Source organism: Lynx rufus, unplaced genomic scaffold (genome assembly GCF_022079265.1).
Source record: "Lynx rufus isolate CCGP_SWC_20201006 ecotype Redwood Valley unplaced genomic scaffold, mLynRuf1.p SCAF_6, whole genome shotgun sequence".
In the NCBI taxonomy this organism is placed as follows: Eukaryota; Metazoa; Chordata; class Mammalia; order Carnivora; family Felidae; genus Lynx; species Lynx rufus.
This window is the reverse complement of record NW_025814878.1, coordinates 43,214,540-43,242,476: the sequence shown is the minus strand read 5'-3', so window position 1 is coordinate 43,242,476 and position 27,937 is coordinate 43,214,540. Positions and strand designations below refer to the sequence as shown.

The 27,937-nt window shown below is 41.7% G+C and overlaps 1 protein-coding gene across 1 annotated transcript; it reads right to left on the bottom strand.

The window, feature by feature from the left end:
• Positions 1-9,326: 9,326 nt before the first annotated feature.
• HS3ST5 (heparan sulfate-glucosamine 3-sulfotransferase 5) lies at positions 9,327-13,850 on the bottom strand. The gene is made up of 2 exons (XM_047101334.1): positions 13,744-13,850; positions 9,327-10,257 (listed from the first exon to the last, which is right to left on the bottom strand). The coding sequence occupies exons 1-2, from the start codon at positions 13,848-13,850 to the stop codon at positions 9,327-9,329; spliced, it is 1,038 nt and encodes a 345-aa protein (XP_046957290.1).
• Between the last annotated feature and the right edge of the window lie 14,087 nt (positions 13,851-27,937).

Below are 27,937 nucleotides of genomic sequence, written 5' to 3'. Positions count from 1 at the left end.
ATATTATTTAAATGGTTAAGTGTTTTCATTCACAATTAAAAAAAAAAATCATTCACTGTGGTGTAAGGAGGGAGTCTTGTGCCTGCATGGGATGGGGACGTAGAGATGACATAATACTTGTCCTAAAGTTGCTTGTGAGACAGAAGAAGTGTCAAATAAAGACACCATTCTCTTAATTATGCTGCACTTATTATGACAATAAAAGCAACAAGTACATTTTAGAATAGAGAATAGTGGCTTTTCACCTGGGCCGCCTATCTGTAATACGACGGATAGGAAGTGACATGCACATTTCTTTTGGGTCTCTGCCAGAACTACTTGTGAGGCACTGAAATAAGCAGCCCAGTGGGTAGACGTTGGCTATATTATCCATCGTGCCCTGACAGGTGTAGTTCTATTGACCTAGACGGATATTGGAGTCAAGAGTTTTCATCTATTCACAGCTGCTGCCTGGTCATTTAGTGAATTTTCCAAAATCATTCGTTCACCAAATACATTCCTAAAAGGTTTGCTGGTGTCTGAATGATGTGAGCAATCAACCGAGTTGCAATTTCAATTTGCAGGTATTTCTACCCTTAGTAGAAATAAATGGATCATCTATGGTTTGGTTGTTTTACTTACACGTAGAGAGCCTTAGTCAAATAATTAGTTCAGTTAACGTAGTTCTTTCATTAAGATCTTCTAATGACTTTCTACACGTGTCAAAGTGACCAAAAGTGGGTGTTTCTCCTACTCTGTGATGCGGGAGTTATTGTGTAGATGTCGATCCGTTATTCTCCAGTATTCTGGTGGCTTGTGAACCATCTCCTTCTCTTCGAGTCCATCATATTGTGTCCACGCTTGCCCGGGCTCAGATGCATTGACATGCAAGAAGGTAGAAGTCAAGTGTAATTAAAAACACCAACAAGAAGCCCTACTTCTATCCTATCAGTGAACTAAGCCGCTCACCTTTAGTGTTATAATCCCCTAAGCAATGATATTCAGAGCATGGTTTACTGGGATGAACGTGCCAACGAGTCTATTGTTTTGGCGATTCACAATTTTAATTTGTGCCTAATGTAACACTTAACTGTAATGAAGAAAATTCAGAGATCCACATTTATTGAGGAGCTAGGTCTCTTACATGAATAGAACTCCCTCACCGTTTGTTTGGGAGGAGGGCATAAAGAAGTGGAGCGACTTGAACTGTCATGCTGCTACCTGGCATGAGAAGGAAGAGAGCAGAGTTTGAAGGGAGGCCTCGGTTCTTAGCATTTGTATCTTACAACGTATTAAAAGCATAGCGGGCATTTGGCTCCGTGTTGGGCTCTGCGCTGACAGTGTGGAGCCTGCTTGGAATTCTTTCTCCCTCTCTCTCTGCCCCTACCCCATTCGTGTTCTCTCTTTCTCTCTCAAAATAAATTTTTAAAAAAGCACTTAAAAATACAATAAGTATAATGGGCATTTGGGAGCCCAGCAAAAGCCTACACTATATCCACTGCTGGGGGGCAGGTCTGGTTGTTTGGTGGGTTGACCACCTGAGGTCTATTTGCATAGAGGACCTTGGACTCTACTGGCAGAGAACCTACTCTAAAGGAAGGATAAGACAGGCAAACAAATTTAAGCCAGCAGCAAAGCCTCCACCATCACAATGAAAGAGGACTTATTCATTTAATCCACGTATGTTTATTGAACACTTATCATGAGATTCTAAATTCAACATGGTGTCTATTACCCACATTTGTCTTCTGCTCTTGCCTGAGCTTTACAGGGGGTAGATTCTGAACACAGGGGTGGAAAGAGCTGCTTTGTTCATACTCCATAGGGAGGTTTTGGTATTTTTTGAAAGGGAGTATAACAATAATAGAACACCCCCTCACATGCATTCACACATTGACACACATCGAGTCTTGAGACTCCCAGGAAGGCTTTGTGAGCATTCTGCTGAGGCTGGGACCCATAGGGGGCACGAACCAGCCAAAGGGATCGAAAGAGAATTTCACGTAAAGAATTTTTAAGCGATTTCTCCAAATCTTTCAAAAGGCATTGTCTGAAGGAGAACTTAAAAAGGTGGAAGTAACTTATTTGAAGATGGTCCCCTAGTAACCAATAATTCGACCAATTGAACAGACTGCTTAAAACAAGGGTTTGTGTGGCTGAATTCAGTTGGGGAGTCCGTGTGTATAAACACAGATAACACTCACTGGGTGTCTACTCCCTTTTGGGTCTTTCCCCGGAGGCGGCTGTGGGTGAAAAACCAGGCATTGGCCCTATTCTGTCTGTCTGATTCTGACCATTCACCTCAAACACCTTTTGTTTTCAGTGATGTTTACTTCTTTAGCATGGAGTTTCCGAAGACATTTCAGGATCCCAGAGGGAGTTATCAATTCCATGTTCTCAGAGCTTGAGGCCCAGGCCTGTGTACCTACTAATGTTACTAATTTGTTTACCTCAGTGCCTCAGGCACAACAGATACAGATAATAATGCCAAGTAAACATGTTCTTAAATTTATCGTTAAATTTAATTGTGCTTTCCGAGAAACTTGATACAATTCCAAGGTGAAAAACTCTTGGTGGTGGTCAAGCCAAAACAATGTAATAATCACATGGGGATGAGACACTGTTACAGAATTGCTGAAAGTCACACATGCACACGTATCCACACGCACGCAACGGTGGCCATGTAAAATACCTCCTGTGTGAGCACTTTCAGTATCCTTGAATTAACAAGACCTATGTGTTTTTACCATTGCAACCTTTTATACTAGATGTAGCGACACTTTAATTGGTCAAGTTGTGTTCTTTCATAGAAGTGTTTGTTTCCAGATAAGTCGATGGGTTTTTGAAATATTAATTTATCGAGTTTTTCTTTTCTTTATGTATTCACTTTGTTTGGCTGGACTGTGACACCTTTGGAATGTCATTTTTAAAAGGCAGCTATGCAGATTTGGTAGAGAATCGCTAACAAAAGAATAGATTTGATTAGTCCCACAAGGAACCATTATCATTAGCTTCTTTCAGCAGGCTTACAAATACAAATATGCCCATACATATTGCATGTGTATTAAATGTGTGTACATTTTAATTTTAATGCTAGTTCATGGGTTTATACAGACTCAATACACGTTACTATTCAAGGTTGATTAAGTACAAAGGGTTGAAATGCAGCCAATAAGACGCGATTAGAAAGAGATTAGAAAAAAATTTTAATTAAAAAATTGCCACTGCAAATCCTTTTAAGACGTAGGCAGACATAAATAATAAATAGAACCATTTAGCGACTTCTTGACAAGCAGCCCTGGGCTGGAATTCTGGAGGCCTGTATTCTGGTCACACCTCTAATACTGGCTTTTTCTAGTGACCTTTAGTAATTGTTTACTGGATCCTTCACATATTAGGTGATCAATAAATGCCTCTGAGTTTCATTAATCCCTGGAGGAAGAATCTCAGGTCTTTGTTTTCCTTACAGGACAATTTTTGAGGCCATTTGGAGGAGATCCTGGGACCAATTTGAAAAAGAGCCAGATCCTCGCTCTGATCTTTGGAGACTTCAGATATTCTGGATTGTCTAGACTCTGTGAACGTGTAAGAAGACCAGACCAGAAATTCTTTCTCTTTTCTGTGTAAAAACCTTAATGTTAGAGATATTTAAAAATGTCACATCATCTATATACCTCGTCATAAACTTATCTGTAAGTTACCATTAAATTGTTTTTTTGGTTTGGTTTCGTTTTTTGTTTTTGTAACCTCTGAGCTTCAGCGGAGGTGTCCCAGAAGAAATGAGACTTGCTCTGGTTTTAATCACCAGGAAATTGTCTCCTTGAGGGTCATTCTGCCTGCAGTTGCCTTTGGGAACTTGCAAGGGTACATTGGTCCTTCAGGACTTCCGCTTGCTTTGTTTGGAAGTGCCCTTTGTGACTGATGGCTATGGCCCCATCACCCTGTGGAGATGACAGAGCAGAAGCTGATTAAAAATGCCAGCACTCAGTGAGCACTCCATTTTTCCTTCTTTCTCTTACTTTTAAGTTTATCTATTTATTTTGGAAGAGAGAGAGAAAGAGAGCATAAGCAGAGAAGGGGCAGAGAGAAAAAGGGAGAGAGAGAATCCCCAGCAGGCTTCATGCTGTCAGTGCAGAGCCTGATATGGGGCTTGATCTCCCAAAATGATTCACTGTAGGACCTACAGTAACTGTGAGATCATGACCTAAGCCACGATGGAGAGCTGGACGCTTAACTAAGCCACACAGGCACCCCTCTCCTTGTTTCTTATGATCATTTTCTATGGCTGCTGTAGCAAATTACCACGAAGTTAGCAGCTTAAAAACAACGCACACCTACTTCCACATTTCTGTAGGTTTAGAAATCCAACACAAGTTTCATTAGGCTAAAATTAAGGTGTTAGCAGGTGTTCCCTTGTGGAGGTTCCTAGGCCTTGTCTTTTCCAGCTTCTAAAGACTGGCATATTTCTTGGCTTGTGGCTCCCTCCCTCCATCTTCAAAGCCAGCAATGCTGCGTCTGTCTGAAAAGGACAGGTAAAGCAGAAATCTGTGTATTCCGAATTTTGGAGGTGAGCTGCGTCTTTGTAAAATTACCAGTCTACTGGGAACCACTCCCCCTTGTGGTGGACTGCTTTTTTTTTTAAGTTTATTTTGAGAGAGAGAGCACATGCAGGGGAGGGGCAGAGAGAGAGAGAGAGTCCCAAGAAAGCTCTGCATTGCCAGAGTGGAGCCCAACACAGGGGCCCAAACTCACTAACCGTGAGATAATGACCTGAGCCCAAACCAAGCGCCTGCCGTTTAACCGACTGAGCCCCCCAGGCACCCCTTTACTGAGCTGCCTTTGAATAACAGACACTTGTTCTTGGAATACCAGTCAGGTGCTTTCTATGGGAATGCATGTTGCTCTCAGTTCAGTTCTTCCTCTTCAATTCCCCAGTTCATTTGGCATCATGAAGAAGCAGCACTCTTATTCCTAAAAGTTACAAGATGTAATCGTTAAGAAATCTTTGAAAGTGCAAAGTGTAAAAACAATTTTTTGTTTTGTAGGATGTATAGTAAGGCACCCTTTATTAGAACCTTACCAAAGAATCCTAGTTTGGCCTAAATTTCATCCTTAGTCTAGCTATAAAGGAAAGGTTTGCTATGAAAATTGATAAACAGATGCTCGAGGGCCTGAGTAACCTACTTAGGAGAACAGACTGTTTTGAAATACTTGAGTAACACCGATTTGGGGGAAAAAAAGCCAATTAAGAGGCTTTTATTTAGTAAAGCAGGTGCAATTATTTTTCAATATGTTAGTATAGTTTTGCACCTTATCCATTTGGGAATCATTGCAATGAATTTGCTTGAAAATATTCTGTACTTTCACCTTGTTAGTCCGAATTGCTAAGATTTGGCTGTATTTAGTCATTTTTAGGGGAAATGTTTTCGGTGAACTTTTCTTTTTTTGCTTATACCGTAGACCATTCTTCCGAGTGGAAAATGGCTGCTCAGTGTGCCAAGAGAATACAAAAGTCTTTGGCGGGAAAACACTATTTATGATCGTTTGAAATTGTTCATCCCCGGAAGTTTCTCAAATTAAGCTCATGAAGAGCCTCAAATTAGGCTCATCCAATCTAGCTCACTGCTAATCGGAGAAAGCAAAAGCTATTGGCAGGGCTGGAGTTTGGGCTTCCCTTACCCTTGGTTCCCACCTTCCCTTTGCAGCAACATGCCTCCCGTGTCCCAGGTAATGCTCCTCAAAGGGCCTTGCGGGCCCAGTAGGGCTCTTGTATGAGGTGTGGCACCACGAACAGTGCTCTCGTGAGGCCCTATCAGCCTTAGTGGCAATTAGTGACTGTTCTTGCTGGTCCTTCAACATAAAAGGTGCCAAATCTAAGATCAGATGTGATTATGCTGGTTTACGTGCTATTGCTTTATCATCCATGAGCACAGGCCCTAATGTCTTAGAGGTTTCCTATACGACAGTGCAGTTAAAAGGAAAAGTGCTTCTGTGAGATGATTTCAGGTGACTAGGTGATGGACTTGAACTGGGGCTGTGTGTCCAGGGGGTTACGGTAGGCTTCTTTTTCTCTCTGATGTCTCAGGACTCCAGTTCCAGTTTGTATACTTGTAATTGCAATTTCTTAGCTTCCAAAATGGTGTTATTTCAGCCTTTCGGTCCATCAGAAACTTCACCGTTGCTTAAATTTTTTTTTTTTTTTTTTGCTCTTTGCAGCCAGAACTGTTTCACAAAGCTGTATGGTGCCACCAAGCCTCCAAGAGGAATGCAAAGATTTCACGATGTAAAAGGAGTAACTTATTAAAGAGAACCCTGGTGGAGCTAACGTAAATCTAGAGGATTTCTCTACAGATCTGTTGCCTGTTTGATGACAACAGGAAACATTTTCCTAAACAAGGAGGTTTAAAGCCTCCAGCGGAAGTATGCGATGAAGTTATAGGATTACTTCTATGTTGCTCAACCAGCAGTGGCTGTGGCTGTTTTTTTTTTTCTTTTTTTCAGGGAAATGAAACCTACCTCCAAAACATCTTCCCAGGCCAGGCCTCCTGCTTTAGGTCTCTGCGGGGAGGCTCCAAGGTTGAAAACAATTCTCAAAGTTACTTAGAAAGTGAAACAATTGGAAATCACAGAACTTTTTTTTGCTGAGAGTGAAGAAGAAATAATGGCTTATGGAGCCAAAAATAACAAATTAGAAAAGTCAGTATAAGCCAAATAGAATCTCAGAATAAACTCTAATATATATTATTGGTAGCATTAGCAAAAATTAAGAAAAACTTGGGGGACTCCTGGGTGGCTCAGTTAAGTGTCCGACTTTGACTCAGGTCATGATGTCACGGTTTGTGAGTTCCAGCCCCGCGTCGGGCTCTGTGCGGACAGCTTGGAGCCTGGAGCCTGCTTCAGATTCTGTGTCTCCCTCTCCCTCTGCCCCTCCCCTGCTTGTACACTCTCTCTCCCTCAAAAATAAATAAACATTAAAAACATTTTAATAAAAAAATGTATCACTGATAAATTTCTATTCATTATTTAAAAAAAATTCCTCTGTTTATCTAGGAAAAAATTGCTGTTTTTCTCTTAACTTTTTTTAAAGTTTATTTATTTATTTGGGCTCAAACCCACAAACCGTGAGACCATGGCCTGAGCTGAAACTAAGAGTCAGACCCTTAACCAACTGAGCCACTCAGTTACCCCAAGATTGCCGTTTTTCAATTTTATTGGTGGAATACCTCGGCTAAGATTTTGAAACATCACTGTTCCACTGGGGTATACTTTGATAGTTCTGGTATAAAACTGTATTAGCTGCAGTATTCTAGAAAGAGTTACAATAGAATTAATGATAGCATGTAATTATGACCTTGAACGTATCATTCGGAGTTTACTCTGATGGTTCGTTGAGAGTTGAGGCACAAGGAAATCAAATGCTACATTCCGTATGTTTGATTTCATTCACGGCTTAAGGGAGAAGGGATTGCAATTGAGACCCGAGACGCTCTCCAGAGTCGCTGCGCAGTGAGTGGGAAGCTGGCCTGTCAGCGTGGGCTGGAGTCACGTCCATCCCATGCTGAGAGAACGGCATCATTGCTAATTGAAACAGTAGAGATGATTACTAAGGCTGTAGCTTGAGAAGCAATATATACCAACACCAGAGGGGAAAGGGTATTTATTTAGGCAAGTTCACCATCAAATCACTGGACAGAATAAACAACTCATGGAGAAAATCAACGCTTATTACAATCCAAAGGGAACCCATGGTAATTTGCTGATTTCTCTAGGCACTCTCAACGTGATGCGGAGTAAAACTCCCCTAAACATTTTCTACCGGATGAGCAGCTACGATCGTGAAAAATCCCTCTTTTTGTTCTTGTGGTTGATACCTCTTTCCATGGTTTTCTGAATTATATTTAAGCATGGTACAGTGTATCTGATGTTAGCAAGCACCCAATTTAGCATTAATTTCTCTGGCTGGAAATATGAGCCATATGTTTATGTTAGTAAGAGCAACAGTACGCATTTGATCGTTTCTGAGGAGACTGATATATTTTCATCTCAAAGAGGGAGTTCTGAGAGTTTGTATTCCTTTTTTGGGGGGGGGGTTTGTATTCATTTTTGAAGCATCAGCAGCTTTCAGTACAGAGGCCACACAAGTTTTCTGATCTTATTTTATTTAATTTCTCTACTGGTCTGACTCTGATTAGAGGTTCAAGTGAAATTGTGATTCTTCTATGCCTTGATTACGTTAAAGTATTTCTGTCTCTCTCCCGGCACAGTGGTAAAATTGCAAGTAAATTAATTGTTACAAAGTTGCAGCAGGAGTAGCGGCTACTATTCTTTGAGGTGGCTGTATTACTAGATTTCCAGATGGCTGAGATGTTTTCTTTAAGATCCTCAACCCCGCTCCATAAAAGCATTTTCACGAGGGTACAGAAATCTAACTGAGCAGCGCATCTTTCCAAGCCCGTTGGCGTGCACACAAACAGCCTTGATTTGGGGAGCCAGCAGGGGGCACGTAAAACAAAATGAGGGGGGGAATAAAAAGGTTGCACATAGAGTAATTTTAATCCATTCCATTTTTAAATACCACAATAAATTTAATTTTCACAATAAATTAAATAGCCATATTCAGTTTACAAAATAGAATTACTTAGTGTGAAACCAGTATTTACAACAATATACAGTATGTACATGACATTTCTCTTTGTGGACGTAGGACATGGAAGTGAAAGGACTTAACTTTCAAATGTGTGATTGACATGCCACGTGTGACAGACACCATGGTCTCTACGAGAAAACAATAGTGCAAAATCACCACAGGAACTTTGGAACAGTGTCAAGTTTATGAGACAAGACATTCTTTGAAATAATAAGAAAATAGTATTTTCTGTTTTCATGGCACCAATTCAGTCTCTGAATTAAAGAGCCAGCTTTCCCTTAGAAAAGAATGCATAACTGAATCCTCTACCTCCTGAAGCTTCGCAGCCATTGGTGCGTTTTCACACACAATCTTTTGGCTTAAATCTATGAAAATGGCGGGCGGCAAATTCTGACTCAAAGGAAGACTAACTCCTTGAGGATAGCTGAAGTCACTGTCCCCCAATACCACCATCTTTTCTTTTCGTCAATAGCTTAAAAGATGCAACTACTCAGACGGCAAACTGTTTTGTTTGTTTTTTTTTTTGTCAATTTTCAATAGAAAAAGAATTGATCTTATATTTGGTCACACACTGCGTATGTACAAGTATACATGGAAAAATGACTCGGATAGCTGTGTCTAAGAAAAGTGCATATTTTAAATCTAGGGGAGACATTGTGAGTCTCCAGCCACAACACATAGTGTTATATGACTTATTATTTTAGGGCCAGTTCAATGTCCTCCCAGTGATCTGGTAAAACTTTTGATTGAAAGGGTGAAAAAATTTGCGCAATTTGGTAATGACAGAGGGGTCCACCTCTGGATGAATGCGTCCCTTGCTGCCCGCCAGGCACTTATTAAAGATAATGTTAAATCGCAAGCAGTAAAACCCTCTGGTAGCATTGAAATATAAATTGTATTGACTTATCCTCGGGGGAAGATTTAGGAACTTCTCCACAAGCTGAAGTTCTGGCAGAGGTTCCGTGATGAGGCGATCTCCGTCCACAATGTGAAATTGCTCAATCGGAAAGTATTTTAACCACCTTTCCAGATGTTTGGTGTAGATGCTGGTTCTTACCGCCTTGTATTTTGTGTTCACTTCGCAGGTATTTGGGTCTATTGCCAGCTTCTCAAACTTGTAGTAAGTTTTATTCTTCCTCTCCTTCCCCTCTAGCACCTGAGTGTAATCAGAAATAGCTCTTGTGGTTGGCTCCCTGACAATGATCAACAACTTGATGGATGAGTTCATTTTGTAAATCCTTTCCGGAACCTCCTCCGTGATAAAATATGCTGGGCTCTTTTCAATTGTGATTTGCTGCGGGTAGGAAAAAGGCATCTTTTTCCTATACCACTCAATTCCCTTGGCATAATTCTCATCATTGTCAAAGAAGTGGATTTCTTGAGAGGCTTTGACCACCGCTGGATGGAGGTTCAGCATCTCAAGCAGGGCCCTTGTGCCTCCTTTCCTCACCCCAATGATAATGGCCTTGGGGAGCTGCTGGACCAGGTCATGAAGGCGAACTTGCTCCTTGGAAGTATTGCCCTTCCGGAACTCGTGCAGCAGGCCCCGCTTAAACTGCAGGGCGCGGAGAGGGAATTCGGCCTGGCTGCGGGCTCCGAATCGTCCTTCGATGGGGCAAATGGGTTGTAGCCTGAAAGCAACAGAAAGAGGCTCTTAGAAGCTCACTGCAACTAACTTGTCACTTTTCTGCTTCCCTAGTCAGAGTAGGACTTTAAATGCATAAGTAACACTACTGGTTCCCAGCCCGCTGCAATCCGTAATGAACATATGTTTGGGAAATTTTATTTTAAGCAACCCTGTATTAAATGGAGCACACATAATTGATGGGATTATTTTTATTAGTGCTCCTTAAAATTTTTATTCACCAAGCACTTAATTGACTACAGCGTGTACTTATGTTCACAGTACAGGACAGACAAGCGACACCAGCCATACTAATAGCCTTTTCACAGCCCACGAGTTAGCATCATTTAGAAAACGTGAGAGGCAGGAGATTATAATCTTCAGCTGCGAGGCGGAAGGGTGGCTAGGAAGCCGCGTCTTTTGGGTTTCATGTGGTATTATTTTCTTGCAGCTCAGCAGCGTTCACGTGGCTCTTAAAAATCCCTGAGATGTACTCTGGATAGAGGTCCCAGGCTCTGCCCGTGGCTATTTGTATCATCAACCTGCAAAAATCCAATCCTGGCATTTGCTGAGCTTTTTCATTCTATGAGAATTTCTGCCGTTGGCCTTGGGGACAGCTAGACAAGTACTGTATTTCTTCTGCTTCTCTTTCTCTTTCTATCTAAAGGGGTCAAGATTATGTTTCTGCTTTGCCGAATGTAGGAACAAACCCCATGCCATCAGCAACGGCTATCTATCACCTACCCCCTCGCCCCTCCGCCCTGGACCAGAAATCAACAAGACTTTGGCAGGGCAGGAAGCCTCAGGTCCTCACTGCCAAACCCATGTAAATTATAGCGCTCAAGCTCGTGAAGGAAGGAATGCAATGGATGGAACCAGAAAGGAGGATTTCCACTTCAACGTTGCCCTAAATAATGAACAACCACCACTGCTTTTTACAGAGAGAACGCTGTGGTAACGATCCTAATGATACCGGACTAGAGTCCCGGCTTGATTTGGCATGGCCAATAAATACGGGTGGCAAATTGAGTTTCCTTTTGGGTAACAGTCTGGAGTCTAGCTGAAACTCATTATAACATCCCTGAGTTTATCTGAGAAGGCATTTTAGCCTTCTTGTTAAAGGGTATAGTATTAGTCAGGACGGCTGTTAAGCCAATCCTCCAACTGAAGCTTCTAGTTACCCTAATTATTTGGAGTCTATGTTCCCCTCTCTGTGGCAATGAGGCTGTCTCTTGCTTTTCCCCAGAGACCCTATTATACCGTTCTTATCTTCTCTGATGTTTATAATTAAAGGGAGAAGAGAAAAACTTCACCAACACATTCCGAAGAATTGAGGGAAAAGGGTTTGGCCTGTCCAAACATCTGTCATAATGCGTATGGAAAATTACACTCACATATTATTTGTGATGTTTGTTTTTTCTGATTTTAGAAACAACCCACGCTCATTGTAGAAAACGTGAAAATATGGACTATGACAAAAATAATGGGGTGTGCTACATTACATATTTTAGGGAAGCGTGAATTTTGTGTTTATAGATTCGTTAATAGGATTAATACGCTAGAGTTCTAAATGGAAGATATGAAAGTAGCAACACATACAACGATATTTTTTATTGTCACATTGACTGGGATATTGCAAATTCATCTTTTAGCTCATCTTGGGTTCTGGTCCAAAATTAAGCCCTAATTCCCTAAGGCATCCATTGAATGTAATGGATGGACTTCTCGCCTGCGCATCCAAAATGAGGCTTGTGCCTTCCTTGGGAGAAATGAAGAGATAGTCAATCCACGCCTTTCTGTAAGGACTTAATTCTCTTGCGGAACTCTGGCTGAGAGGCTGAAACAGGGCCATTTTCCTTCTTTCCTCCTGTCCTCTTTCTATCTTCCACCTTGGGAGCTCATTCCCTGCAGAACAGTTGCTTTTTTGACTTCCTGACTCACAATAGGAGACAATATATTATTTCCCTTTCCTGAAGAGTAGGTTCTGTGCATGGGCCTCAGACATGGGAAAAACATGGAATCTTAGGACCAGGAGGAGCAGAAGTATTGGAGCTCAGCCTCCCTCCCAAAGAGCAGGGTCCTCAGTTACTAAAGGATAGGCCTAAGTAAGTGCGTGTCAATTTTAGGCATCATCTGTTCAAACTCTCAAATGAGAGGTTTCGGGAAAGCCCACCAAACAGTTCAATTCCTTGTAAATGCTACCCCATTGGAGACTAGAGACCAAGTTAAAAACGAAAAAGTCATCAACTAAGTAACTAATATGTTAATGATCATTAGATCAATTACTCAATAAAAGGAAAATGATTGGAAGCTAACTAAAGGTATTGAAAGACCTGGACATAAAAATTCCAGTAGGGACCTAGGACAATGGTGCCCACCTCCAAGCTTTTCACTAATAACTAAGTACTACTTTAGAAAACTACTCGAAGTCAGTGATAAGCCTGGATACTACCATTTCTCATAGTCAGCAAACCACTGGGTGGGAAGTTTACTTAGGAATTTTGAATTGAAAAGCATCAGAGGGGTTCACTTTACCCAAATTGACACTGGCTGAAGGAAAATAAAAACCACTGCAACATTATTTGTTAAATAACCAATTGATAAGCTCTAGAGATTAGAAAAGGAGAACTGTAAGGAAGGTAGTTTTAAGTGTGGCCGCATTTTCATGAAAAATGGGAATTGAATTCCTCAGTCTTTCCGGGGCAAGACTTGATTTTAAAGGGCAAAGAAGGAAACTTTGCGTTCCAGAAATTAACTTCTCTGTCCTTTCCAATCATACCAAATGTGGGACAGTCCAGAGCCACTCAATGTCAAGCCAGCTGATATTGCTGGGACTTCGGTAAGACTAGTATCATCTCTCAACTGTTTGCTTATTTACAGCCAAAATGCTACCTCTGTAAATTTCCTCTCCATGGATTTTCCATTGTTTTCTGGGCAATTACTCTGAGCGACAGCCTCCTCATTTGATACTTTCAGCTCCTTGAAACCAGACCTAATTAACATGGTTAAAACTCCCCAAGCCTACAGCCATCTTTCCAAGGCAATGGATTCCAAACTTGATGAGCTACTTTACAGGCTCATACATAATCTTAACTCTTGTGGTAGCACACTAATTGCTCACTCATAAATTTCAAAATGAAGATAAATAAATACAACATCACCATTTTGCTATGGCTAGAGGTCAACAACCAGATGCACACAGACCACACTGAGCTCTAGTAAATGACATTTTTACTGCTTTATCCCTTCTCTGAAAACAAATGTCAACGCACACAGAATACAAATGGATCTTGACGAACACCTTGGCTTGAGCAACTTGGATCTCTTTTTTTCAAAGGCTCAATAAATCAAAATCAATACTGCAGAAAAGCGTGTTTCTTGGGAATTTTGAGAGAGGAAAACAAATGGATGGATTTAAGATTATGTCCTAGGGAAGTGTAAATCAAGAGACACTTGAAGTCACATGGGCATGAGTATGTGTTTAATTACCTACCTATCCAAGCTCCCAACTCTGGCGACTAGATACAGGAGACTCCCAACGGCAAGGCTTCCCAGCACCAGGAGCTTCTGTCTCAGCCACGCCTGCTGTTTGAATAGCATGGCCCTCCATCAACCTTCAGGACTTCTGCAGCCTGAGAGACAAGGGATAGAAGGGGACTCATCAGCAGTCATCTCTAATAGGCTCTGTGGATTGTCACAAAGCCTTGGAGGGGTGGGAGTACAGGCTGTATGGGAAGTGATGCTTCATGAAGAAAAGATCCCATACCAACCTTAACTATGATCATGATATAACAGGTATTTCCCAAAACTTGTCTTCCTTTTCCTGGCCCATGTTATAAGAGCAAATACTAAACTAGGGGGAAGAGGGGCACCTGGGTGGCTCGGTTGGTTGAGCGACCGACTTCGGCTCAGGTCATGATCTCGCAGTCTGTGAGTTCAGCCCCCATGTCAGGCTGTGTGTCGATCGGTCAGAGCCTGGAGCCTCTCCAGATTCTGTGTCTCCCTCGCTCTACCCCTCCCCCACGCATGCTCTGTCTGTGGAATGTAGTGCATGATCTGGTGAGGAGGCTGGAGGAAGGAATCCCAAAAGAGGGAGATAAGAGCCATATTCATCCAACACACAGTGAATAAATATTTATGGAACATGTCCTACGTGCTATATTGTGTACCAGGTGCTAAAGAGATAGTGGGCAACATGGGAGTCTATGGTCTAGTGGAGAAGAGAGATATTGACTAGCAAACGTAGGATTCACATATATTCACAGATGGTAATAACAAAGGAACAGGATCCGCTGAGAGAGAATAACAGGAGGAGCCTATTCAGTCTTTGCTGAAGAAGTGACAGTTGACCTGACACCTGAGGATGAGAAGCAAGGAGGACAGGGCAACGGCAGAGGAACCAGCACGCACGAAAATAGTGCGGAGGAAAAATGCTTGGCCAGTTTGAGAAGCGAAGGAAGGCTGGCCTGGATGGACACAGGAGCTGAGGGTGGGGAGAGAAAGGGCTGAGGACAAAAGCAGAGAGGAGGCAGTAAGAAGGGTCTTTGCAGGGACTCGATGAGCCTGTGGTTACCACTTCGAACATCTTTCCTTGTGTGTAGGTAAGATGGGAAAGAGAAGGGAAAGAGGTAGTTCAGGAAATTCTCAGATAAACCCTGAGTACAGCAGTGGGCTAGACCTGCTCACTGACGTACAAGAAGAAAAGGCGCTGAGCCCAGAATCTATCTGCTTTGCTCTCTAGGCTGGGGGTTCTCTATCAGGAGCTTGCAGGAACTTTAGGAAATGCACACCTGCTACCACCTTCAGAGATTCCATTTTAATGGGTCTGAATTAATCTTGCATCATGTGTGTGTGTGTGTGTTTTACAGTGGAGTGAATGACACACAAAACTTAGTCATTTTTTACTGTCTTGTTTTCCTCTTCAGATATGAAGTTTAGAAAACTCTCTCCTTAATTTCTTCCTGCTTTGTCTTCTGAGGCACAGGATGCCTCCCTTATTTCTTAACATCTGGGGATATTCTCCTTGCGCATTTCCTATGGCCCATATAGTCTGATTATTCTTCCTCACCCAAGTTATTCTGCCCTCCGGTTTTTGGTTATTTGCTGACCCAGTCCAATCTCTTCTTGAAAGTGCGGGCCCCTCCTTCTGAGGTACCAGCTTGGAGACTCAGCTTCCGTCCGTATTATTATTACTCCCCAGCAGCAGCCTCTGTGCCCTTCAGGCCAGCGTCCTTGCTGCCTCTCATCCCTCTTCGCTCTCATCTCTCTGCTTTTGTCAGCTTCCTCACTGGCCTGGAATGGCTTTCCTACATTTCCTCCAAGACTCTCAGATCCTGTGAATACCTTCCCGCGGAGGGTGATCCTGGTGGATGCGGATTTTGGAGGAGGAAATCCCAATATGCTGCCCATTAGTGAGGAGGAGTGGGTCAGGCCCATCGTGTCGGTAAGTATGGGAACAGAGGGTAACTGCTGGGCTTAGAGCTAACATGGGAGAGACATTTGCGTGTAGGGGGAGTAAGGCTGTGGAGCTACCTCACGGCTGCACTCTGCTCAAGGTTGGCAGGCAGGAAAGAAAAGGACTGAGGAATAACGGAGGCCTCTGAGGAATTAGCCCAAGATTCAGGAGAATGCCACAACGAAGCTCTCAAGCTCTCTACTGCAATGCATGTGCCATCTGGTAAACAGTAGGTTATGAAATGAAACCAGACTGAGTAGGAACCACAGTTTTTTCTACCGCCACTGAGGATCTTTCATTCTCAAAGGCTCCAATACTCCACCTATAGACTGTCCTTTTATGATAAGTCCAGGTGTTACCATGGAGGTCTTGCTCTGTGGGATAAGCTGTTCCGGCCAGTGCAGCTTATGTGTGAGATGCCTTAAATAGACCCCCTGGGGGTTTCTCTCTCTTTGGGAAACCTCATTCTTGACACATTTGTTGACACTGCCTCCTCTACTTTGGCAGGCCCATTACACGCCCTCAAGTCTACTAGGGTGCTGAGGAGAACTAAAATTCTTATTCGAGCGCTCAGCTAATATGAATGAGTCATCCATGATGCAGTGCAAAGACCACTGGATTGGGAGTCAAAGACCCCCAAGTAACACTTTGGTTTAGTTTGATAACTGAAACTCTCTGGGTTCGGGTATCCTCATCTGTACGATGAAGATAATGATGTCTGTCTCACGGGGTTGTGGTGACATGAGCCTTCAGTAAGATAACGCGGGATAGAACTTAATGAATGTCTGGGCACTTGACAAAAATGAAGCATAACAAATACCTTCGGGAGATTGATGTAGTTGTTCTTACAATGCATTTTAAAGAAGAAGAGAATGCAATTAGTGCAGTTCTCATTAATAGTATAATTGGATTGTGGAAAATGTAAGCCTATTTCTAATATAAATAACTTTCAATGGAAATTACTGTGAAATATGAGAATGGTAACACTATATTCGCTCCTCAAAGCAAGATGGCAAAGCAAAGAATTACCAAAAAGAGAGACAAAAAATGAACATTTACTGTGTTAGGCTGAAATCTCTTGGAATTTTTGAGAAATGCGGAAGCCAAATCAGTAGTTCTGAATAAATGTCCCAGGACACGGGAAGTGAAATCGCATTTTGTTCTGTAATCAGTCTCAGACTATTTATAAACTAAGAGACAGTACCCTAGCATCCCCTGAATCAACCCTGCTCAGGGAACCAAAGGTACTTGGTGAATTTAACATTCGAGATGCCTCTTTGGTTTCCATCATGAAGTGCTTCAGGGTCTGCCTGAGTCTTAAAAGCTGGGAGTTGTTGCTCTTGGTCTGAGGATTCAAACCAAAGAGAAGCCACACCATCTAAGTTTTACCAAAAGCAGTATTAAACTGGGAAGAAGGTTAAATGATCCAAAGTTCCTTCTTTTGGCGATGCCAACTTTGATGGATATTTCAAAAATCTTACATCACAGCAGTCATACTGGTAATAGGCAAGGTATATAAAATTTTTTTTAAGGTTTATTATTTCTTTTTATGTATAGAAAAAGGTTAAAGACCTATAGTGACACAGAAGGCCCCCTTCATCTCCAGTTTTTAATCTCTCAGTGTTTTTCATTTGGTGTGCCAAGAACGGCACAATTATAGTTTCTCCAGACTACTAAAGCTTTAATAGACATGGGATCTTAGCTGAACAAAGCAGAGTAGCTAAAGAACAGAGTACATGGCCAGAAACGACAAATTGTATAGACATCTGGCTGTTTCTTCAAAGCAGCACTAAGCAAAGAAAAGAAATGATTCCCAAGCTGAGACAAAGAAATAAGGGAACTCAGAAATAATAATAATAAAGATATGTTCAAGCGCCGCTCAAAAGCTTGTAGACATGGTTACCACAAGCCCCCGGTAGCAGTAAAAACAGTAACAGAAACAATAGCAGCGAAGTTCATTAAAAACAACCAAACTCACAGAGCAGAATTATTCCAAGGAAAGCATAACTGTCTCCCGAGCGTTAGCTCATTTAGTAACAGCCTTATGAAGTGGACGGGAACTACATTTATTGAGCATATGCTCTCTGTTACTTTCTCCCACATTTATCATCTCACGTTATACAACGGCACTGTGAAGTATTATCTATTTTATTTTTTCTGATGGAAGCCGAAGGGCAGAGAGATGAGCAGATTATTTACCCAAGGGCATGTAGCTGGTAAATGCAAAAGGAGAATTTAAATGCAGAATTATCTGACCCCAAAGAGTGTGGGCCCTTGGTTGCAATGCCACTCATAGAACTCTGGAGGCTCACCTGGGAGACTCTTAATAAATACTTGTTCATTGATTGATGAGAGCAGACAAAACCACTTAACTCCACCCAAATTACCTGCCATTGAACTTGAAGTGGAGGATGGGGAGGTGAAAAAAAGTAAAAGAGGAAAAGAGTTTCCATGGCGGGGCAGGCAACAGGGGCATTTGGGATGGGTTGTACCTGATAAAACAAAGGAAAAATATTAGTAAGCGATGATAATGATGATGAAAATGAAAGGTGCTGTTCTTACAGAAAAGTAATGTTTTCAATACTTTACAAAGTGGTTTTCATATTCACTGTATCATTTCTTTTTCTTTTCTTCTGCTGGTTTTTTTTTGTTTTTTGGTTGCTATATTACTTACAACTTTTTTTTATTCCCTTATAGTCCGTTTAGGTTTTTTTCTTGCATTGATGGAGAAGTGAGGTCATTTCTAACGTATAATGCCCTTCAATGATTATTTATTTTAAAATATGTACATGTATGTATTTCTGGTATAATTAACATACAGTGTTATATTAGTTACAGGTGTACAATATAGTGATTCAACGATTCCATACATTTCTCAGTGCTCATCCTGAAAAGTGTACTCTTTTTTTAAATTTTTTTAATGTTTATTTATTTTTGAGAGAGACAGAAAGAGAGAGAGTGCGCACGGATGAGCAGGGGAGGGGCAGAGAGGGAGACACAGAATCCAAAACAGGTTCCAGGCTCCGAGCTGTCAGCACAGAACCCGACATGGGGCCTGAACCCACGGACTGCGAGATCATGACCTGAGCCAAAGTCAGATGCCCAACTGACTGGGCCACCCAGGCACCCCCTGATATGTGTACTCTTAAAACCCTTTACCTATTTCACCCACTTTCCCCTACCCCACCTCTCCTCTGGTAACCATCAGTCTGTTCTCTATATTTAAGAATCTGGTTTTTTTATTTGACTCTTTGTTTCTTTGTTTTGTTTCTTAAGTTCCACATATGAGTGAACTCATATGGTATTTATCTTTCTCTGACTTAGTATTATAGCCTCCAGATCCATCCATGTTGCACAAGGCAAGAATTCATTCTTTTTTTATGGATAATATTCCATTGTGTATCTACACCACATCTTTTTTTTTTTAAGCTTATTTATTTTTGAGAGAGAGAGACAGACAGACAGAACACGAGTGTGGGAGGAGCAGAGAAAGAGGGAGGGAGACACAGAATCTGAAGCAGGCTCCAAGCTCCGAGCTGTCAGCACAGAGCCCGACGTGGGGCTTGAACTCACCAACCACAGGATCATGACCTGAGCCGAAGTTGGAGGCTTAACCAACTGAGCCACCCAGGCGCCCCTACGCCAAATCTTTTTTAAAAAAAATGTTTATTTATTTTGAGAGAGAGGGCGTGTGCAAGAGCAGGGGAGGAGCAAAATGAGAGGGAGAGAGAGAAAACCCAAGCAAGCTGCATGCTCAGTGGAGAGCCCAAAGCCGGGCTTGATCTCACAGTCGTGAGATCATGACGTGAGCCAAAAGCAAGAGTTGGATGCTTAACTGAATGAGCCACCCAGGCACCCCAAAACCAGGCAAGTTCAAACTAACCTGCTACTCACCTGCTATGTGATCATGGGTAAATCATTTAACCTCCCAGATCTTTTTTTTTTTTTTTCCCACCCAAGAAACAAAGGGCTTTCAAGGGATGAGTTCAGACCTTCTGGGTCTAAAGTTCTCTCAACCTAAGGGATTCCACCAGAAGACCACTAAATGAGTGTTCTTATAATGACAGATTAATGTCTGAGGAAGTAAAGACAATTGCAGCGTGGGGAAGTTAGTGCCTGAGGTAAATCTCAATTTTTCTTATCACCCCCCAGTTTTAAACAGTTGGACCCCCTTCAAGATGGCTCTATCACATTACATCGCCGATCACCGTGAACACCAATCCTCTCGTTCTAAGACACGAAATTTCTTTGGAAAGAAACAGACACTTCAGAAAGATTCTGCTGATTAGCTTTCAATTTGCCCAGCTGTCAGAGAACCCATAGGAATCACATTTTGAAAAAAATTAACCAAGGGCAGCTGAGGAAAATTGTCATAAAGAATTCGCTTTTCTCCTATTATAATGATCACATAAGAGAGCTGTAATGACAAAGAAACAAATGAAGAGGGGCGCAAGAACAAGGGCATGGAAAGGAGCGTTCTGCACGTGTCAAGTCGAATGTGGAGACAGGGTGTAGATTAAGAGGAAAATGGACACCATTTGTTAGTAGATTAGGCAGAAAATGTATCAGTCAGGATGCTCATAATTGCTCTATCAAATGGCTGAGGAAGCTATTTAGCTCTTTGTTTCTTCAGTTAACCATGAAGGGTCAATGTTAGAAATGAAAAGGAAAAAAGTTGATAAATTATACAGAACTGTAGAGCTTATGACTGTGCTGTGCTTAGCACTTACGCTCCTGGGAAATACTGCAGGAGTGGCGTTGAGCAAATTCCAAATTTTCAAATGGGTTCTCCATTTCTCCCCTCCATTCAGCTTTTGATATCATGCATACATAATTTATCACACACAGCTACCATTATTGTGTTAGCTTGAGTAGTCCTCTGGCTCTCTGTCTGCAGGAAGATACTCATTTTGCATTTGTAATTATCGAACTTAAAAAGGAGCCAGTTAATTCTGCTTCTGTTCAGGGGTCTCATTTAGTAGGATGATGTCTTAAGGAAAGAGATGGGAACTGAATTTTATTTTGGCATAGAATTCCAATTAGTCTTAATCTCAGTATCTCATTGCTATATGTAACTAATGTTTATAGACGAAGGGTGTTTTTCCCACTAAAGTTTCTTTTGGCTTCATTAAATGGTTGTTGGAGTTTAATAAATCGTCCTGTTGGCGAGTTTAGAAGTAGAATCTTTCCTTCTCTAATCTTGTGTTTATATAGGAAAGTGTAAGTGGGAGAGGTGACAAGTATGCAGGTATTTTAAGTTAATATACATCATCCAAGCAGGTCATTCCAGTACTTTAGGCTCATGCTGTTAAAAAGGTCAAGTTAACTGGATAAGCTCTGCCTTATACAGCCAAAGTCAATTTTATAGTATGTTAGTTCTACTTGTCACACCCAGTAAAATCAAGTGTAATATTCTGTACCCGACAGAAAGTCAATTTCCAAATCTTATTTCCTTTCTCACAAATGTCTTGTTTTTGGTGAGGATCAAAGAAATAATGTACATAAAATGTCTTTTAGTGCCATAACTAAATTAAAATATGGTGGTATTTTTATCATTAATCTTTATTTGATTGGAGTGCTGATTAAATGTTCTCTGCAGTGACTTTTCCTCTCTTTTAATCTCCATAATACTGAGCTATATATTTCTTTTATAATGACTGAAAATGATACTGATTTAACATTAAACATTAAAAATTTTTTTTTAATGTTTATTTATTTTTGAGAGAGAGAGAGAGAGAGAGAGAGAGAGACAGAGCACAAGTGGGGGAGGGACAGAGAGAGGGAGACACAGAATCCGAAGCAGGCTCCAGGCTCCGAGCTGTCAGCACAGAGCCCGACGCGGGGCTCGAACTCACGGACCATGAGATCAATGACCTGAGCTGAAGTCGGACGCGCAACCTACTGAGCCACCCAGGCGCCCTGGTACCCACTTTATTGAGACATAATTCACATACCATGAAACCCACGCATGTAAAAGTATACATTCAATGGATTTTAGCATACTCAGAGTTGTGCAACCACCACTTGTCAATTGTAGAACATGTTTCCCACCCTGGAAAGAAACACTGTCCTGGAGTGGCCCCCACCTCCCCTGCATCCCCATCCCTCCCCTTAGCCCTAGGCAACCACTGATCCACTTTTTGCCTCACTCTGCCTTCTTGCATCTCATTTTCCTTTTGCCAGAAGTACAATTTCCTCCCATTCCGAAAACACAGGTTGTGACATTTCATATATCGAAGGCGGAAATATTTTCCTCAATTTTTTTCTTCCCAGAGGGAAAAAGAGGTCGTACTTCTTTCTTTTCGCTGTTTTCTCCATTAAGATGATCTAATTTCTGAAGGATTTGTTAGCTGTTGAGCCCACGAGTGACTTGAAACTTAGTTTAAAAGAATACAGTACTAAAATGTTCTCTTCCAAAATTCGTCCTTTTTCAAAACAGGTTTTAGGCTGTTTAGTGTTCAGTAAAGAGCTCTTGAGCTAGTAATCACCTCCAGAACAAAAGAACACAGGCGCTGGTAAAGCAGTCAGCACCAGGAGGCACCAGGGCCATGTGCTCCGATGTCATCATAAAGCTCGCGTTTATGGAGTGGTGTTAAAGAACAAAATTGGACACTAGCTAACGGTGGTAAAGACAGATTTTATTCAGTGCTATTACTGCAGCAGGGGAGACACCTCAGTATAGACCTGAACTCCACTCTGATTGGTAGAGGTGACTGGGACTTTAAAGTGGGGGATGAGGGAGTGGGGACGGAAGGGCCCTAGCAGAGTCAGGAAAGTGAAAAATTACGGAGTGGGAAGGGGTTGGTCACTTTGACGAAGCCATCTGGGTTTGTTAATTGGTGCTTTTACCGGGAGGCAAAACACGCTTCTTCTATCTTCAGGACAGGAGGTAGTTTTGCAAATGGGAACAAGGCACCCAGCATACTCACCCCAGGGACTGAGAGGCACAAGGGTGAGAGCTATCCCTCTCTGAAGGTCTGCATTTCTGGGTCCTTAAGGAGACAGGTGTGGGTGGTAGATGTCTATCTCAAAGGGTCAAGAGAAAGTCTTTATAATGATAAGTTTTCTAAAGTAACTGCTTTAAGAGGGAGTTCATGGGCACATGGCAGGTTTGGGCAGGAATAAACAGTAAATTCCGCTGACAGCCCCGAGCTGTTGCGGGCAGGCAATTTTAGGAGGGCTGGGGTCACCTTAGGCATATGGCTGCCAGAAGCCTTGCTAGAGTTTGTGCAAGTCTTCTAGTGTGTGTGTGTGTGTGTGTGTGTGTGTGTGTGTGTGTGTGGTGGAGGGGATGGGAGTGGAGGGTAGACCAAGTCATTAGTGCTGTGTGTCTGCAATTCTTACAGACTAAGGTTGAGGCCTCAATGACAAGAGGGCTCCAGGGAACCTGACTGGAGTTTAGTCAAGGAGAGAGTCTTTGTCCGTGCCTACATGTGGTAGGTAATGGGTCACGTGCTAAGCACTTATACGAATCCTATGGATTTTTTGATTACCAAATCAACACAAAAGTTTCAAAATGCTCTCAGATAATCATTAAGAGTAACAGTGGTGGACATTACATATTGGGCACTTAGTATCCAGTCACACTAAGTTAATATTTAAGTATTAAGTACTTAACCTACATGATCGCTTTTAATGGCTCTGTGAAGTTGGTTACGGTCATACTCATTTGCCATTTAAAGAAATTTGTCCGGGGCGCCTGGGTGGCTTAGTTGGTTAAGCAACTGACTTCGGCTCAGGTCATGATATCACGGTTTGTGGGTTCGAGCCCTGCGTCGGGCCCTGTGCTGATAGCTCAGAGCCTGGAGCCTGCTTCAGATTCTGTGTCTCCCTCTCTCTCTGCCCCTCCCCAACTTGTGCTCTGTCTCTCATTCAAAAATAAATAAACATAAAAAAAAAGAAACTTGACCAAGTGGCAGAGTCAAGAATCTTATTGTTTCTAAGCCTGGGCTCTTAACAGTTATATTATTTTAGTTTCAGCTTGATTATCATCTTAGCCTGAATTTTCCCCTTACTAATTAGAGACAGTTTTATTATTGTTATTGTTTATACAATAAACATTTGGATCATTACCTTTCACTTGAAATAGAATTGCCTTTAGGAAAAGTCTTTAGGTGAAAATTCACTGGCTTTGTGTTTAAATACGAACATCTTTTTTCACGCTTATTTTTACAAGGAAGACTTGGGTATAGAATTCAAGGGAGGTGGTTATTCTCTTGACGCACGTTCTATTGAATATATTAATACCGCTGTCTTCAGTTTCCATTGGTGCTGATTCAAAATTGACAATCAAGCTGTTCTTCTCTTTTAAAATTTTTTAAAAATGTTTTTATTTATTTTTGAGAGAGAGAGAGAGACAGCATGAGTGGGGAAAGAGGCAGAGAGAAAGAGAGAGACGCAGGCTCCAGGCTCTGAGCTGTCAGCACAGAGTCTGACACGGGGATCGAACTCATGACTGTGAGATCATGACCTGAGCCGAAGTTGGACACTTAACCAACTTTTCACTCTGCTTTTAAGATCTTCGCTTTCACTTTGGTGATCTGTAGCTTTACTGTAGGTCTTAGTGTAGAAGAAACCTTTTCATTTATCCTAACTGGGATTTACTAGGTTTCCTCGTTCTCAGAATTCGTATACTTCAATAAATTTGGAAAAAAAAAATTGGAATCGTTATCACATTGAGTATTCCTCTTTTATGTTATTTCTACTACCTTCTGAAACTCTTGATAAGATTTATGTTAAACCTCATTCTATTCTCTATAACTCTTAACTTATGTTTTATATTTTCTACCCGTTTGGACAGAATTCTAGTTCATTTCTTTTTCTTTTTTCTTTTCTAGTTCATTTCTTAAGATTTATCTCCCAGTTCACTATCTTCACTGTATCTAATCTTTTGGATAGTACATTCACTGCATTTTAAATTTCAATGATTGCATATTACTTTCTAGAATCTAATATTGTTCAAGTAGGGTTGGTTATTTTTTATGGTCTCATGTTCCCTGCTCTTATTTCCAAGCTTTTGGTAGATTTCATTAAACATAGCTATGTTATACTCTGTGTCGACAATCTCATTATCTGAGACCTTTGGGTTTGTTGTTTTACTCATAACGTCTTATTTCCTTGTTTGTTCTGTGATTCTCATTCTGGGTTGTTCATTTTCCAAGGAATTTTATTTTTTGGTACTCTTTGAAGCCTGGGTTGAGGTTGAGTTTTCCGAAGGAATTACAAATTTGCTGCTGCAGTTGCCAGAGGGCATGGTCCTCTGGGATCCTGCTTGGGGATTTTGGGACCACACATGTAGGATGAACTAGAACCCCACACTCCAGAGAGAACCGGTTTGTGATTGTCAATCTTCAGGGAGTTCTGTCCTTTTACACTGTGCCAAAATTGATTTCCTTGTGGAATATTTGGGCTTACTTCTAATTCATTCTTACGATGGCAGTACAATCCTCTAGAATACTATTTTTATGACTGTCTTGCTTTAGACTCCTTGCACTGATCACCTCCTGTGATTTTTCTCACAGCTGAGCCTGCAAAACCATCAAAGTGGAAGAAAAAGGATTCTAGAGTTTGGCAGAAATTCTCAGAGTAATCCTCACTTTGGAACTCACTCGCCAATCAGGTTTCCCAATTTTATCTCACTCTGGGGCTCTGGTCCTTCCTTACTTTCAAGTAGCCGTATAGATATAATTATATACTTACAGGATAGACATATCCTTTAGCTATTTCAGCATACATTTTAGTTGTTTCAGTAGCAAGCGGGATACAGAGTATCTGTTTGACCATCCTGTCAGAAATGAAAGTGTCTTTTATTTTATTCCTTTTCCCTTAAACTCACATACAGTTTTAGCCCACCTACTTAATCACCCAGCCAGGAGAAAATTGGTCCCTTCACAGACATTCACAGAAATTTTATTTGTTTCATCAGGTAAACTGGCCCAAACAGCTTCTTTCAATTTACAAAGAAAAGAAAATGGATCCGTCTGAAATGTACTCTGACGAGATGGTAAAGGGCACTGTAGGCAGGGAAGGATTTTTCCCGTCCCTCATGACCTTCGCCCCGATGTTATTCCTGAGATTATGTTTCGCAGACTGCAATTACGGTTGCTAATCAGTTGACTGCAGGATAAGGAAATCATTTAGGTGGGCCTAATGCAATTAGGCGATCTCTTGAAAAGCAGGAAGTTCTCTTCAGCTGGTAGCTTAGCGTGCAAGCAAGACAAGGATTCAACATGCTGTTGCAAGCTGGAAGATGTAAGGACTTGGAGAGCAGCCCCCAGGAACTGAGAGTGACTTCTGGCCAGCAGCCAGAAAGAACAGGTGACCTTATGCCTACAACCACAAGGAACTAGATTCTGCCAACCACAACAATGAACTTGGCAGCATATTCCTCCCCACCGTCTCCAGATAAGAGCCCAGTCAGGCTGACTTCAAGGCTTGATTTCAGCCTTGTGAGATGCTCCACAGACAATCCAGTTGAACCACCTGGACTTCTGACCTACAGACCTGTGAGCTAATAAATGGGTGCTGTGTTATGTTACTGTGTTGGAAGTCTTTTGTCATGCAGCATTAGAAAACTAATACAGGCATACTTCTCCATCATCTGTAGCTTTAAGAAAAAGAAAAGCAGTGGTGATTTTCCCCTGAAGCTTTCTTCTCACTGCCAAATAGCAACAGCACACCTCCATGAGATACATTGTACCCCTAACAATGATAGCTCGTATGCTCCAACTTTGAACCCAGACGATAATGCAACTGCGTTTGCTATTGGCCAGAAAAGGTCAATTTAGCGAAGTGTCGACTACTTTTCAGCGAAAAGGCAGATCATGACATCTGACACCAAGTCAGTACTCTGAGTTATAATGTGCAAGCTACTGTCTCCATATGACTCTCTTCGAAGCCGACCCCTTTGCGTTTGTTTTTTAAGCCAAAGCCTTGTGGCCCAACACGCCTGTGGGCTCTGGAAGTGACTTCTCTACCCTGTGATGCTCGAGGTCTCTGTAGCACAGTGAACACTACATTTAGCTAGAGGTTGACCTTCCCCCCCCCCCCCGCAATTTCTCTTTCACCTTTCCATCTTCATTTAAAAAAAATTATTTAGGGGCGCCTGGGTGGCTCAGTCGGTTAAGCGGCTGACTTCGGCTCAGGTCACGATCTCACGGTCCGTGAGTTCGAGCCCCGCGTCGGGCTCTGTGCTGACCGCTCAGAGCCTGGAGCCTGTTTCGGATTCTGTGTCTCCCTCTCTCTGACCCTCCCCCGTTCATGCTCTGTTTCTCTCTGTCTCAAAAATAAATAAACGGTAAAAAAATTAAAAAAAATAAATAAAAATTATTTATTTATTTAAATATTCATTTATTTTGAGAGAGAGAGAGCGTGCGCGCACCAGCAGGGAAGGGACCGGGAGGCAGGGAGAGGGAATCCCAAGCAGGCTCCTCACTCAGTGCAGAGCCTGATGCGGGGCTTGATCCCACTAACCATGAGATCATGACCTGAGCCGAAATCAAGAGTTCGATGCGCACCTGACGGGGCCACCCAGGCGTCCCTCCAGCTACATTTCCTGTGATACACCCACACAGACCCTAACTTTGGCAAATATCCATTGTTTCCAAGACATGCCAGGTAGTTTCCTAATTTTTCTCATGCTCTTCCTTCTGCTCTCCTATTTGTACTTGCAGACACTGTGCTTATCTTTCAATATTCAGCTCAGGTGACACTTCCCCCAAGAATCTTTTCTAGATTCTTCCAGGCAGAATTGTATATTCTCTCTTTTGTGTTCCGAAAGCATCCAAAAACACTTCTTGTGCTTTGTTGTGTAAATGTCCACTTTCCCCACGTTATTGCTAAATTACTGTCTTACAACTGTGTGTGTGTGTGTGTGTGTGTGTGTATATATATAAATACACACGTGTGTGTGTGTGTATACACACACACACACACGTGTGTATTTATATATATACGTGTGTATATATATATATATATATACACATATATATGCCATCTTTGGGGGTATATATATATATATATATACACACACGCATGTGTATTTATATATACGTGTATATATATACACACACACACACACACACACACACACACACATATATATATATGCCATCTTTGGGGGTCTATATATATATATATATACATACACACACGTGTGTGTATTTATATATACGTGTGTGTGTATATATATATATATATAGACCCCCAAAGATGGCACAGTTCATTATTAGAT